The following is a 16167-nucleotide window of genomic DNA, read 5'->3' as shown; positions in this document are numbered from 1 at the left end:
CAACAACACAACAGACTCCTATTACACTGCAGTACAGCCGGTGAGGATAAGATCCCTATGTCATGTTCTCCTTTTCGTCTACTACATGCTGTGAACTAATGCAGTCGAAGCGGCGTCTCTCGGTCCCCAAACACACATAACCTGTTTGATCCAAGGATGGGAAACGACTTGGAAGACGATTGCAAGGGACAGATTAATCATCGTTGTACAAGAACGCAACATGTCAGAGGACAGGATATAGCATTACATTGTTGACGTTGTCTAGAGCTCCCTAGTGTGGTTGGGATAAGTGCTGTATTACTCATGGGGATGGCTTTGTTACGAGCACAGCAGCCAACACAGTGGCCCTGATGTCATTTCCAGTACAAATGGAAACCTCCACAAAACCACATAGTCTAAATAACTGTCAGAGCGATGCTATACAATCTGGGGTCATGCTGAACAAATATGACAATTGTCATTTCAGTTTGTAATTTCCTTGTGTACCATCACAGTCATGTAAAATGCCATTGTATCCAGTCACATTTTGTTTCATACTGCAGCAGCTGGTTGAGCTTCTCTGCATCTATCCCAACCTTCAAAGCAGCTCAATCACAAAATGAACACAGCATGAAGAGAACATAGAGAGAAGCATCACCAGCTTGCAGAGGGAGGAGAAATAGTCCCCCCCAAAAATACAGAGGAAACGAAGACGAAAGGATATTTTTTAAATTAAAGTCCAAGAAAAGAACAGGGAGGAAAACATTAAAGAAACAATTTTAGGGGCGCAGATGAGAAGGAAGGAAGGAGGGAGGAAGCCAGGAAGGAAGAGGCTGACTTTGTTTGTTAGCATGAAGTTCATTCCATGAAGAGAGGAGACGATTAAATCAGTAGTGGGCGTTCTCTTACCTTCAACAGATACTGAACGATCTTTCACCTCCACACATGGAAGGTCTCCATCTTGGAGTGTAGGGTCCAGCAGTTGCACTTCAATAGGCTGCTCTTCATTAGATGTATTTTCACAGTCCACACTGTTCTTCAAGGGCTCAGAGGGTAGTGGCTGTCCAAAACATACACCACTGTGGTGCATTTGACCAACCTGTAGGACAAAGCTGTTCCGGGGAAATGCTGGTGTCCCCCAAGGAGGCGGGTGGCATCCCTCCCCTTTCTTGCACTTGAAGCAGTTTTCGTAAATGATAGTCCCTTTGTCCCCTTGTCTTGCTGAGTTCAGATCACACAAAAGTTCACAGTTGATAACAGGTTGTTGGGATCTAAGCTCACGTCCCAAAGCAGAAGCCATTGATTCATAAAGAGTCAGGTCGTTTGTCTTTGTACCTGGCTCTCCGGATGTGCCTAATAGGTCTGCTAAGAGGTCAGCTAATTTCCCCTTGCCTTTCTTCTGTAGAGGTGCTGATCCCTCATTCCTCATCTTTAGCTTCTCAGAGATGTGATTGGTCACTGAGGCAGGTGCGGACGTGGTCTCTGTAGTTTTCCTCAGTGTGTCAACCTTGATATATTCTGAGGAGCTGCTGTTGGGTCTGCACGGGCACTTATCAATACTTTCACCTGCTGGATTTTCAAAATGGGAGGTTCTGAGGCAAAATTGCCAATCCTCAGTCCATAGGTTATGTCCTTGGAGCTTAACGCATCTCCTTTCTAGTTATACAGGTTAGGAAATCTGCACATCGGTTTAATAATTCATTGGATTCATTCATAAGAACAAACTACTTATCTAAACACGCTGCAAAGTAAACACAGGTCTGAAAAATCTATTCATGCTTGGACAGGGATATTGAAGGGAAATCATGGCATTGGGTGTGCACACACACCTAGTGGAGCTGACTTACCTGGTACAGCTGGCATTGCTGAGCCCCCAGTGTAGGAGAGTGGAGTCCCCTGTGAGAAGATGAGGAAAGAGAACATCTTCAATAACTAGATGAACCAGTGTCAGCAGGTACAGTTCCTTTCACAATATTATTTTTGTTCTAGTCTTTCAATGAATACTACTAGGGCATTGTGTGTTGGTAAAAACATGAGAGCTGCTATGGCTTGTTCACATAGAGTTACAATGAGTTATTGGAACCCATGGGCCCTTAAGGGTCTTTGTTTTCCTAGCTGATAACTGAGGTTGAGTATTACAACTGTGTTGATAGATGTCCACCCACACAATGCTTTATCCCATAGGACTGGTGCTAGGCAACTAACAGAGGAATTGTTGCACTGTAAGGCTGGAGCTTTATATCACTCTCGGGAAATATCCTTCAAAGAGACTGAAGGCTAGACTTAAGAAAAGTCAGAGGAAACAACAGAAATTACATTTTTGTTTTCTACAAAGATCATCAGAAATTAACCTTGATAAATGTGTCTCTCCAACCAGTTTTGGATGATTAATGTCTAAATGCACCACCAGCAGATGGGGCTCTAAGTTTAAACAATCAATAGAAAGTCACTCATATACGGGGTAGTAAAAAAACATAAACATCAATTGAAGTTGTTTCATCAGAGAGTAAAAGAGACCCACTTTGACAAAAGAAAAGCACTTTGTTATTCATTGATTTGGATGTCTTTTTAATATAATCAAAAGCAATGCTTAATAAAAGAGGTATATTTTGGATGACAAAAAAAAGATCAATGACTATAATCAGTTATTTTATTCCATAGAGAATTTTTTATGAATAAATTGGGATCTAATCACATGTCATACTCTGTATGAATATGTCCTCTTTCAAAGTATATGAGTATGAGGCTTTATGTTGTAAATCACTTGTAAACGAGATTCATCTTCAAAGATCAAACGGAAGGGCTATCCTTTCTAGTTTCCATAACAAGCAAAGGCGGGGGAAGAAAAAGTTTGCAACGAGAAGAAGTTAAAAATCAATTTCTTCCACTTGGATGACCTCAAAGAGAGAGAAGAAGAGTATCCGTTGGAAAAGCCCAAGACAACCCAGACTGATATTACAATCCCAAAATGGAGGCCCAATTAGAAAAGCCGTAATTATGGTGACACAGAGGCTCTTATGAAGACACTTCTTACAGAGATGGGAGTGTTTGAGAGACTATAAGAACAACATCTACGCACAGAGAAGCATGTCCAGACCTTTTTGAGTGAAAGGACAGCTCGAACCTCAAATGGCTAGTAAAGTGCACACCTTTCCAGACAGACAGGCAGCAAGAATGTTAATGTTCCAACACCAATTGCTGTGAGATTTCACAGTAAAGGCCATATTGACAGCTATAGCCGGCAACAGGTGATACCAAGATGACTAAGCCTTACTCGCAGTCATACAAGCTGTTATAAAGACTTGTTATACAAGAGGAGCAGAGCTGCAGAAAGGACTGAGTTGGAGTTGGATGGACATGCTACAGTATATGAGAGTGGGAGGGAGCTATGTTTTTTAATGCAAAAATTCAGATACAAACCAAAAAGGAAGCAATTGCCATAAATTCTTCTGTCAAAGACTGCTTTGTTTGTGAATCTGAATGATGAAGTCTAATCGAAAGCTGCTGACAGTATTTTTGTAATTTGGTAGTTGGTACTCATGAGACAAACAAAGCAATTCTGAAGAAATTTAACATTTTGGCCCAAACTGTATCAATTTGATGATGCTCATCTCATGATGTGAGATAAACCAGTGGAATACAGTAAATTGGATGAAAAATAGGGTACACTTTTCAACCAGAGTAATAAAAGTAACCAGGGCAGCATCTCAATTGTATTTCCTTAATTCATCGTGTCTACTCTCCTCGCCTCCTTCACAAAACGCATTGGAGAGGATCAAAAGTTCCTCCACTCCAATAAGTTTTGAGACAAGAGAGAGAGAGGACAAACAACCAAGCTAGCACATTTGGTTCCTTGGAAGTTGTGGGAACGTACATTTTTGGTTTCTCGTTGGTTCTGGGAACGAAGCTGTACGATTTAACGGAAAGTTATTTTATTGTCCTGAGAACGGAAGTAAAACTGTCGCCTTTTCTGGGACCGTTAATTTTGTGGTTGCAGGGAGATTCTGAGAATGTTTTACTATGATTCCCTGAAAGTTTTCCTGAGAGGTTTTATTAACATTCTGGGAATATAAATTATAAGTTATTTGAATGTAATTAAATGACATTATGAGAAAATATTTTAATAAGACTGCTAGCTTAACTGTTTTGAACTGCATGCACAGAACATATGGAAATAAATGTGTTTATTCATTCAAACACATTTATTTTTATTGTGGCATGGGGGTCAGTGAGATTCTAACCTATGATCTTCTGTTCTCTATCTATGGCAATAATCCACTGCCCCACCAGGATGGAGCTAGCATGCCATGTTTATTACTCATACAAAGCTGTTCATTTTAGTCTATTCAAACTGACCACATTTCAAAGAAAACAAGCACTCATTATGATCAGGTGTGGCCAATTAGTGGGTGCAGCCAACACAGCTGAACACACTTAACGAGACAGAGGATAGAGAGAGTTTTGTAGAACGGAATGTATATGTTTTTATAATAATAATCATTTTTGAATGTTACAAATGTTCTATTGGTATGTTTTCTTAATGTTCTGAATACATTAATTTAAATAGAACCATAAGGAAACCTGAAGAAAACGTTATGCTAAAGTACTATACAAGTTTGTATGCAAAATAACAATAGGACAACCAACCTCTCACCAAGCTCTAAGAAACATATGGTTCTCAGAATGCTATGTGCTAGCTTGGAAGGAATTAAGGAAATACAATAACCCCAGCTGTCTGTACCTTGAATCCTCCACAGGTGGCGCAGATGGTTAGGAGGGTTTTGGAGGCAGTGGCTTGGGAACTGCTGCATATCTGATAGGAGTCTGGATGTTGTCTGTCACTAGAGGGCGCCACCCCGCTCTTACTCTCCTCTGAGTGGCCCTGTAAGAGATCAGCCATCGAGCGCCTGGCAACAGTGTCCGAGCGACCCCCGAGAGGACCCTCTTTTTCCCTCTGTACTGACTTACATGATGGGGGTGATTGGGGTGAACTACCTGCCTGGTCCATAGATGTTGTGGAGGTCTGGTGCCCCCTGGCCCCTCCTGTTCCCCCCTGCAGTAGATTCCGGGGGGTGTCGTAGAGGTATCTCAGTGACGTGGGTACCTGGTACTCCTGTCCTGGGGCTGGGGGGCAGGTACAGGGGGCCAGGTCCAGGTGAGGGGGCAGGCTGAGCAGGGAGCCAAAGTCATCCCCCCCAGAACCAATGTCCAGGCTACCTGCATAGGAGGAGAAACTCCCAGAGTAGGAGGAGTGGCTTCCTGTGGCGATGCCGCTGTCGGATGAGCTCTGTCGACCAATCTCCTGCAGCTGCCGGGACCGAGGGGGCTTGGCTACTGCACGAGCTCCACCCACCTGGATGACGGACAGTTTATCATCGGCCTGTAAGGCCACCTTGGGCCCAGACTGGCCAATGATGGTCTCTGTGGGGGCGGAGCTTGTTGTGACGGGCTCAGTCCAAATGGCCAGCCGGCTGCCGATGCTGGAGTCTGATTGGCTGGTGTCGGAGGTGTCAGAGGAGCCTGATATGCTGCGGTCGTCTCCCGCCACAGACAGACCATACGTGGAGGAGGCTTCCAAAACATCATAAGAAAACAGATTGTTTATTATATAAAAACAAAACTGTTACTTATACACCGTATCTACACAAGCACATCAATAAAGCATAACATCAGATTATCCAAAATAGGTCTCCTCACTTGTCTGATTGGTAGTCACAGTCACAATACTCACAATAAATCAACAACAGAAAACATATTTCTATATGACGCTATAGAAACTTGCTTTTAGAAAGTTACGATAATGCAACAGGCACCATTACTGGGCAATGTATAATTTCCCATGGATTAGTCATGGACAATACTAACTCTAATACATGTTCCATAAATTGTTGAAGGAAGATTAATGGTGAGCAGTGGATGCTGGTGTCCCTTTTTTTCACTCATAAACTATATTGTAGTATTATGTTCATTAGCCCATTGTTAATACAATCCCTCCAAAAAGGGTGCATGTCAGCAGTCAAGTTTTCAAGATAGAGCACTTTCAGTACAGCGCAATGACTGTGATGGTTTTGCATTGAAGGACAGGTTCATTCTAATGGCTGGAATAGACTGAACGGTGAGGTGACACACCTGTGCTGCTCTGGTGAGACAGCATGCTAAGGCGTTTCTCCAGCTCCTGGGCCTCATGGTTTACCCTCTCCTCAGAGTAGGCCTGGTTGGCGGCAGCGTTGGGGTCTGTCGGCGTGAAACACAACGGTATTCATATTAGTTTACTTTTCTTTTAATAGCAGTCAACAGTCAACAACAATACATAGTATCAATAACACACCATAGCAATGATAAAGTAATTCCAACAAACAATATTCTACTGCTCTTTGGTCATTTACTACAGTATTCTAAAAGAATATATCCGTTTATGCATGCCCTTGTGAGACAATTCAGTGGAAAGGACAAAATTCTGTTTATGTCTGTTGATTAAATAGTCGTAAATCTCGATAGGAGGCCTACTGATAATAGTATACATCATTATCTGTGAGGAGAGGTTAACCTTGGGTGCCTTTCTGATGTCACAGTGACATGGGATCAAAAGAGTGACACAGAGTGTCTCGTATTGAGGCTCGGATGCATCCGGTTTTCAGGGGAAATGGAAAGAGAGCCTGTGACGTGACTTCCCCTTTTGGACGTTAACAAGACAACACTCTATCTTAACTCCTCCTCCACATTTACTGGATTGGTTCAACGGTGCAGAAGAGAACATCCCCTGACAGGACTAGAAAGAAAGAAGCGCTGCTCAGGCGTTCATTTTCTGCCTACTGCATTAGGTGCATGAGGTGACACTGGGAAAGATGTGCACATAAATCACCAGTGTGCCAATGAATCCTTGAGGGGCCGCTGTGATTAGGGTGATTACATGTCCCGGAATGTGCGGTAGAGTCCGGCATTTTAACGCTTCATCCCGTGTCCCACAACCAAACAATCATGTACCGCATTTTATCAGAACAGTTCTAACACCTTTAAAAAAATGTTGTATTTGTTCCATATTTCAGTCAGGCATTCTAACATGTATCTTTTGCAACAGAGAGGAAGAGGCAAAGAGAGGGGTTTCACTCCCCCAAATCTGTCCAAAATAAGCACAATGCGTTTCTATGGGCTTATTTTGAACCTAGGTTTTTCACCTGCCTTCCAGCCTTTGGGACAACTCCCATTGTTAGGGCAGAGACATGAGCATTTCGTCATTATATACAGATCTCCGTTTGCAGTCAAGTTGCACTTTTGACAAGATATACACTGCTCAAAAAATAAAGGGAACACTAAAATAACACATCCTAGATCTAAATGAATGAAATATTCTTATTAAATACTTTTTTCTTTACATAGTTGAATGTGCTGACAACAAAATCACACAAAAATTATCAATGGAAATCAAATTTATCAACCCATGGAGGTCTGGATTTGGAGTCACACTCAAAATTAAAAGTGGAAAACAACACTACAGGCTGATCCAACTTGGATGTAATGTCCTTAAAACAAGTCAAAATGAGGTTCAGTAGTGTGTGTGGCCTCCACGTGCCTGTATGACCTCCCCACAATGCCTGGGCATGCTCCTGATGAGGTGGCGGATGATCTCCTGAGGGATCCCCTCCCAGACCTGGACAAAAGCATCCTCCAACTTCTGGACAGTCTGTGGTGCAACGTGGCGTTGGTGGATGGAGCGAGACATGATGTCCCAGATGTGCTCAATTGGATTCAGGTCTGGGGAACAGGCAGGCCAGTCCATAGCATCAATGCCTTCCTCTTGCAGGAACTGCTGACACACTCCAGCCACATGAGGTCTAGCATTGTCTTGCATTAGGAGGAACCCAGGGCCAACCGCACCAGCATATGATCTCACAAGGGGTCTGAGGATCTCATCTCGGGCCCTAATGGCAGTCAGGCTACCTCTGGCGAGCACATGGTGGGCTGTGCGGCCCCCCAAAGAAATGCCACCCCACACCATAACTGACCCAGCGCAAAACCGGTCACGCTGGAGGATGTTGCAGGCAGCAAAACGTTCACCACAGCGTCTCCAGACTCTGTCACGTCTGTCACATGTGCTCAGTATAAACCTGCTTTCATCTGTGAAGAGCACAGGGCGCCAGTGGCGAATTTGCCAATCTTGGTGTTCTCTGGCAAATGCCAAACGTCCTACACGGTGTTGGGCTGTAAGCACAACCCCCACCTGTGGACGTCGGGCCCTCATACCACCCTCATGGAGTCTGTTTCTGACCGTTTGAGCAGACACATGTGGCCTGCTGGAGGTCATTTTGCAGGGCTCTGGCAGTGCTCCTCCTGCTCCTCCTTGCACAAAGAAGACGGTAGCGGTCCTGCTGCTGGGTTGTTGCCCTCCTACGGCCTCCTCCACGTCTCCTGATGTACTGGCCTGTCTCCTGGTATCGCCTCCATGCTCTGGACACTACGCTGACAGACACAGCAAACCTTCTTGCCACAGCTCGCATTGATGTGCCCTCCTGGATGAGCTGCACTCCCTGAGCCACTTGTGTGGGTTGTAGACTCCATCTCATGCTACCACTAGAGTGAAAGCACTGCCAGCATTCAAAAGTGACCAAAACATCAGCCAGGAAGCATAGGAACTGAGAAGTGGTCTGTGGTCACCACCTGCAGAACCACTCCTTTATTGGGGGTGTCTTGCTAATTGCCTATAATTTCCACCTGTTGTCTATTCCATTTGCACAACAGCATGTGAAATTTATTGTCAATCAGTGTTGCTTCCTAAGTGGACAGTTTGATTTCACAGAAGTGTGATTGACTTGGAGTTACATTGTGTTGTTTAAGTGTTCCCTTTATTTTTTTGAGCAGTGTATATCATAAGGATGTGGTACCGGAGATGTTAAACACTTCTCCAATCGTTGTTGATATCTGATATTCTGCGCAGCATAAGGTGAGACGTAGGCCAATGCCATCGTCAACCAATCAAATCCTTTCGGTCGAGAGGACAGTTAAAACGGCATGCTTTTGAGGAAGAGCTTCGGAAGTAAGTAAACATCCGTATTAGACTGAAAATATATACAAGGTGATTAAACTGAAAACATGTAAAGTGATTTTTTTCAAACTTGAGGTTCTCCATGCTCATTAGTTACTCATTTAACATATTTTCTGCTACTTCACTCTGCTACTTCCCTCACTCCAGTTTTCAGTCTCCCCTCCTAACTGTTTTAAATTCACTGAGACTGACCAGAATATTCCCAGATATTACTTCAATTAGCTTGTTTGGGCTTTTTGTGTGTGTGTGTGTGGGGGGGGGGGGACGTACCTTAAACGAAGTCAAACCGAAAGGTAATACCTGAACGTATCCAAGAAGAATACAGATGTTTGTGTTCCTATGCAAATCCTTTTGCTACGGTGTGCCTTACTGAACATGACCCAGTACTGAGTGCTATCGTGCTATCGTTATCCTGTCACGACGCCCTCTATCTGTGAGGGTGAAAACGCCAGGCCTTTAGTGAGGTAATACAGAACAGGGTCACACAGGGGTACACCTTGCTGTTTGTGCAACACTACATGTGTTTATTAATAGCACTGCTTGCCACGTGGCCCCTGTGGTACGCGTAATGGAGATGGTGTGGCTATGGATCATTAGTACCGCGCCGAGGATCTAATGTAAGTTACCTTAGTCCCAACCCAAGGTCAGCTGTTATTGCTAAGTTCCATTGATTTCCTGGTCAACCAATATGTTGCCAAGGGTCATTTCCAAGGGCCATTGTCATTTTGATTGTGCAAGTAGAGTGCAAAATGACATACAAATGGCAAAAGACTACCTTGAGAATTTCAAATGGATTGCCATTTATGTGATATTGGCATATCTATCAGTTACCGAAAGGACTGCAATCAACTAGATGTAACAGCTGACATCTGCTTCAGCTTCTTGTCAACAACCCTGTTCCCTTTTGCATGAGAAGGGACAGTGGTGTTTACAGGAGAGTAGGGATATTAGAAACACACACACAAAAAGAGAGAGAGAGAGAGAGAGAGAGAGAGAGAGAGAGAGAGAGAGAGAGAGAGAGAGAGAGAAAGAAATGGGGGGCAAAGCAAGGGGAAAATGTGAAAGAGACAAAGAGAGAGGCACAGAGTGTGTGCTTTTGGTGGTGGGGTTGGGGGCGCAGTGACACAGGAATCCTGGGGATGAGGTTACACACATGCCCAGAGTGATTAGAAGGGTTTGGTGTGCTCTGCTTGTGTGAACTGTGACTTTGACCTCCCGCTCTCCCCCTGACATCGTCCCCTGCTATTTATTCTACTACAGACAACAATAATAGGAGATGAGCTCAATGCCTGATTGGGCGAGAGGATGTGTGAAACCAGGAACACCCAGTGGGACAAGCCACAGCTGCAGTGCCCACCCTATCCTCTACTGTACCTCTCTCACGGCGCAACAGACTATACAGAGGTGACTGGATTGAATTTGCTGCTATAATTACAGTTATTACAGTGGTTATCCTATTACATATGTATAAGGTGGCCCCGTTGTATACGCTGCTTGCGGTACAGTTAGTCCAGTGGTTATCAAATTATATTCACTAATATTATAGTCTGTACCCAGCTAATCCAATTATGTATATACCAGCTGTCAGTCATAATGCTGTTGGATCAAAGTACATTGGATGGAATCCATGGGTCTCAGAGGAACAACCTCTGGAAGTGGCTGCATTCCAGAAAGCACATGGTGGGCCACTATTATAGTGAGGATAAATCCCACACAAAGTATCTCTTGAAGAACGCTTGTTTGAATTAAGACAGCAAGTGTTCAATTAAAGTGTTTGCCAAGTCAGAAGGCGAAAGGGCAATGGATAATATCCCTCTACATAACTTACCTCAGAATGACCACAAGGATACATTAAGGCTACATTTCATCCATATTCTCCATTTAAAATGCCCAGAAATTTGATAAAAATACTCCTAACTCCCATATGTCATGTACTATAAATTCACCACCCTGGTCTGTATGTACTTGTTTGGGCAAGCCGTATAGCCAGCAGTAAACACCTTTGGTACTGACCAGGCAGGATTGGCCTCAGTCCAAAAGGGCCTCTGGTGGGGGAGATGCCCCTGACGATGCAGTCGAACAGAAAGCTGATCTGCTCTCCCTCCATGGACGATAGGAAGAAGACGCCAGCCCCTGTAGGAAACACACATAGTCCGCCGGCTTAATGTCACATTTCACTCTTTAGATAGAATGTTTTACCACACCCCTCTGGGTCAATTATAACTGGATGGAAGTAGTGTACAGAGATACATCTTTGTACTGGCCAGTTGGCACACAAGCACACTAATAGCTAGCACCCACTCATTTTGTTTGCAGACTGCATGAACATCACCTTGGATTGTCATCCATCTGGTAATTGACATATATTTCAACTTTGTCAGATACTGAAATAAGAGCAGCATTGAACTTCTTCGATATTCGATATAAAAAAAAATGCTGAGGTTAATTAAATGTTGTTAACCCACTACATTCCAGAATACAGATATATGATCTTAATTTGAGCCAGTTTGCTGCAGCAGGAAAATATTCATGCAACAATTTCAAAGATTTTACTGAGTTACAGTTCATACAGGGAAATCAGTCAATTGAAATAAATTCATTAGGCCCTAATCTATGGATTTCACATGACTGGGAATAGAGATGAGCATCTGTTGGTCACAGATACTTAAAAAAACAAGATAAAGCCAGTGATTAGAAAACCAGTCAGTATCTGGTAACCACCATTTGCCTCATGGAGCGTGACACATCTCTTTTGCATAGAGTTGATCAGGCTGTTGATTGTGACCTGTGGATTGTTGTCACACTACTCTTCAAAGGCTATGCGAAGTTGCTGGATTTTGGCAGGAACTGGAACATGCTGTCGTCATCGTCGATCCAGAGCATCCTAAACATGCTCAATGGGTGGCATGTCTGGGAAGTATGCAGGCCATGGAAGAACTGGGACATTTTCAGCTTCCAGCAATTGTGTACAGATCCTTGCAACATGGGGCTGTGCATTATCATGCTGAAATATGAGGTCATGGCACTGGATGAATGGCAAGACAATGGGCTTCAGGATCTCGTCACAGGATCTCTATGCATTCAAAATGACATTGCTTAAATTAAATTGTGTTCATGTTCAGACACTACTCTAGTTTGTGTATTCACTTTGTTTGTTCGTATTAAACTCACCGACTGCACCTGCTTCATGACTCCCTGCGTCTTTGTCACACAATGTGTTGTGTGACAAAACTTCACATTTTAGAGTAGCCTTTTATTGTACCCGGCACAAGGTACACTTGTGTGATGACCATGCTATTTAATCAGCTTCTTGATATGGCTTACCTGTCAGGTGGATGGATTATCTTGGCAAAGGAGAAATGCTCACTAACAGGGATTTTGTCAACAAAATTTGAGAGAAATAAGCTTTTTGTGTGAATGGAACATTTCTGGGATCTTTCATTTCAGGTCATGAAAAATGTAACCAACCCTTTACATGTTGTGTTTATATTTTTGTTCAGTGTAGTATGTGGATTATAATTAATAGCCATTTTTTGTAGGTAAATCAAGTCTTTAGAAGCCTTTTCAAACCTTAAATACATTACAAATGTGCATTTACTGCTGTGATCAAATTCAGATCCTACATCTCTATGCTAACTAACCTACGCTAAATAAAGCCTCACACAACACGAATGAACGGTCAAAATTCTAAATCTCTGATATACAGCTCCGGTCACTCAAAATGTCAAATGAAAAGTATAAAGGTGATAAAGGGTACAAGGGTGTGAGGGTTAATGGGTCAGGAACTCTCCTGCCCTCTTGCCATTCCCAAGCCCAAGACACACCAGGGGGTGTCACCAAGAGGGTCTTTCTGTCACCTGGTCGTCGTGAGACCACACACCGCAGAGCTACCCCCTGTCGCATGTTTTAGATGCCACCGACCCTAAGAAGGGGTCAGAGGTTAGCAGCTAAAACCACTCAGATGTTTACACTGAGGGGGACTCAAGACATATGTTACAACTAGTGGCGGTTGGTGCCGTTTAAGATGAGGGAGGATGATAATTATTTTTAATGAGCATGGCCTTATTTCTATTACAGCATATTGGATGACTGTCATTCATATTCCATTCACCCAGCTCAAGGTGTCCCTATACCCATCATGAAGTTGCTACAACCTATCCTATGAATTAAAGTTTAAAGTGCACAGATCGAGAGAAATTTGAAGGTGACAGACACTTACACATTCAATACCGCCTTGCCTGCGTTTAGCTGATCGAGGGTGTAATCAGTCCAGCAGTTAGCAAACGAGAGTTTCTATTGAACAAATTCAGTTATGTTTATCTCCGTTTTGTTCCATTTGCGTTACATTTAAGGAATGTTTTTCAACAGAATTGGAGGAATAAATACGCCCCTGATCACACACAAACACATTTCACTTTCATAGCAGCCAGCCAGATCATTGTATAATTCCTTCTTTTTTTTCTACCCCTTTTTCTCCCCAATTTCGTGATATCAAATTGTTGTAGTAGCTACTATCTTGTCTCATCACTACAACTCCCGTACGGGCTCGGGAGAGAAGAAGGTTGAAAGTCATGCGTCCTCCGATACACAACCCAACCAGCCGCACTGCTTCTTAACACAACGCACATCCAACCCGGAAGCCAGCCGCACCAATGTGCCGGAGGAAACACTGTGTACCTGGCAACCTTGGTTAGCGCGCACTGCGCCCGTCCCGCCACAGGAGTCGCTGGTGCGCGATGAGACAAGGACATCCCTACCGACCAAGCCCTCCCTAACCCGGACGACGCTAGGCCAATTGTGCGTCGCCCCACGGACCTCCCTCCCGGAGCCTGGGCCCAGAGTGTCTGATGGCACAGCTGGCGCTGCTGTACAGCGCCCTTAACCACTGCGCCACCCGGGAGGCTGTATAATTACTTCATGCATCTACACCACAGTGTATAAAGGATTTTGGAGACAGGCGTAGGAATACACAATAGGGGTTTTTCATACACCCATAACAAACACATATACAAAAACACCGGGCTGTACCCAAACAAAAGAGTGAGGGTAAACCTCGTTAAACACCACGGGACAATACCCGTTATACACAATATATATATAGCATGCAGCATAACAGCTGCACCAACGCATAGGCACGCACAGCACCAACGGACATGGGAACAATAACCGACAAAGACAGAGGGAACAGAGGGCACATATATAACATACTAATCAGGGGAAATGGGAACCAGGTGTGTATAATCAGACAAGACAGTCCGGGGTTGATGATAATGAATCCCGTTCAGTGAAGCCTAGAAAGCCTGTGACGTAGACCTCCGGAACTGGTGAACAGAATGAGCATCAGTACCGGGGGGGATACGTGACTCAGGAGGCTGGTGAGGGGAAGACGCTTCATAATAATGTCTGGAACAGAGCGAATGGAATTGCATCAAACACATAGGAACAATGTGTTTGATTTATTTCATAACATTCCACTGATAACGCTCCAGCCATTACTACGAGCCAGTCCTCCCCAATTAAGGTGCCACCAACCTCCTGTGATCGACACGCTCTCCTCCTCACACCTTTTCCCTTTGCTTGTGGACACACAGCTTAGATAGTTGTCACCATATTAGCTAACGTCAAGTCAATAACATAGCTACTATAACTAATGCCTTAGTAAATTCGCTACAATCATGCAGTACAGCGTACAGTTAGCAAGCAGTTTAGCAGTTACACCGGCGAGCCCCGGTGGCAATAAATTAATAAAGCCAAAAGCTTACCATGACTTGGAAGAGTTCTAGAGATGGATAACCATTGTCAGCTAGGTAACATAGCATCCCTCTCTGTTTGAGCTGGGTGTTTGAGTAGGCTCAACTAGCTAGCTGGAAGGGGGTGGGAGCCTCCTAGGTTTTGTATTGAAGTCAATGTACCGAGAAGGGGATGGAAACTAGCTGTCCTCCGGCTAAACGACGGTGCTACCCTACAGAGTGCTGTTGAGCCTACTGAAGACCTCCATTGAAAACTGTGTGTTAAATTCAGTTATTTGGTGACGTGAATATATTTAGTATAGTTTTATCTAAAAAGGATAACTTTTGAAATGTTTCACTATTTAAAGGTTTATGAAATTCACTGAGGGGGATGGTCCTCCCTTTCCTCCAATGAAGAGCCTCCACTGTTTACAACATCTCCTATCTGCAGTAATCTGTTGTCAAATATCATCCGGTTCTGAATAAAATGGCCAATTCAAAATGCTAGTTGACTTGAGTATCATTTACAGTATAAATGGGTTCAACAGATGCAATGTCTACTACTGCATCGATTTATTTCCGTACTTGAGTGAAAAGTCATCTGTCATTGAGTGGTGCTTTGAATGAATGAGTGGAATGAGTGGTGCTTTGAGGACAACTCAAGGCTCTGGCTGCAACAACAACAAGCAACAAGCAACAGATGAGATAACTAACGTCCTTAATAATGACATCATGAAAAGGTTTCAACAAAGCTAAGCAGCACACATCACACCATCCCCACCCCCACTCTAACATGATGGACCTCTCCACTTCTACCTAATAAAGTCTGAACCATAGTACCAAACCAGGGAGCCGCCATTCGCTGCGGGGACAGGGTTTTAGACTGGCGTGTAAATAAATTCTGCAGCGAAGGAATTGTCCGTAGAGCTCCGAGACAAGATTGTGTCAAGGCACAGTTCTGGGGAAGGGTACAAAAACAATTCTGCAGCATTGAAGGTCCCCAAGAACACAGTCTCCATCATTCTTAAATGGAAGAAGTTTGCAACCACCATGACTTCCTAGAGCTGGACGCCCAGCCAAACTGAGAAATCGGAAGTCTAGGGCCTTAGTCAGGGAGGGGACCAAGAAACCGTTGGTCACTCTGACAGAGCTCCAGAGTTCCTCTGTGGAGATGGAAGAACCTTCTGGAAGGACAACCATTTCTGCAGCACTCCAACAATCAGGCCTTCATGGTAGAGAGGCCAGACGTAAGCAAATCCTCAGTAAAAAGGCACATGACAGCCAGTTTAGAGTTTGCCAAAAGGCACCTAAAAGACTCTCACATGAGAAACATGATTCTTTGGCCTGAATACCAAGCATCACGTCTGGAGGAAACTTGGCACCATCCCTACGGTGAAGCATGGTGGTGGCAGCATCATG

The 16167-nt window shown here is 43.9% G+C and overlaps 1 protein-coding gene across 1 annotated transcript in view; it reads right to left on the bottom strand.

Annotated features, from left to right (window-relative positions):
* Positions 1-16167, bottom strand: part of LOC135510650 (protein Dok-7-like) — a 53422-nt gene that overhangs the window by 29349 nt on the left and 7906 nt on the right. Inside the window, exons 5-9 of the mRNA XM_064931738.1 lie at positions 11033-11152; positions 6109-6213; positions 4721-5550; positions 1827-1875; positions 889-1548 (exon numbers count right to left, since the gene is read on the bottom strand). Coding sequence (XP_064787810.1) covers positions 889-1548; positions 1827-1875; positions 4721-5550; positions 6109-6213; positions 11033-11152 — 1764 coding nt within the window. The remainder of the gene's footprint in view (positions 1-888; positions 1549-1826; positions 1876-4720; positions 5551-6108; positions 6214-11032; positions 11153-16167) is intronic.

The sequence above is a fragment of the Oncorhynchus masou genome, chromosome 23 (genome assembly GCF_036934945.1).
Source record: "Oncorhynchus masou masou isolate Uvic2021 chromosome 23, UVic_Omas_1.1, whole genome shotgun sequence".
Lineage (NCBI taxonomy): Eukaryota > Metazoa > Chordata > Actinopteri > Salmoniformes > Salmonidae > Oncorhynchus > Oncorhynchus masou.
Note: the sequence above shows the minus strand (reverse complement) of the source record. Positions and strands in the feature narration are given on the sequence as shown.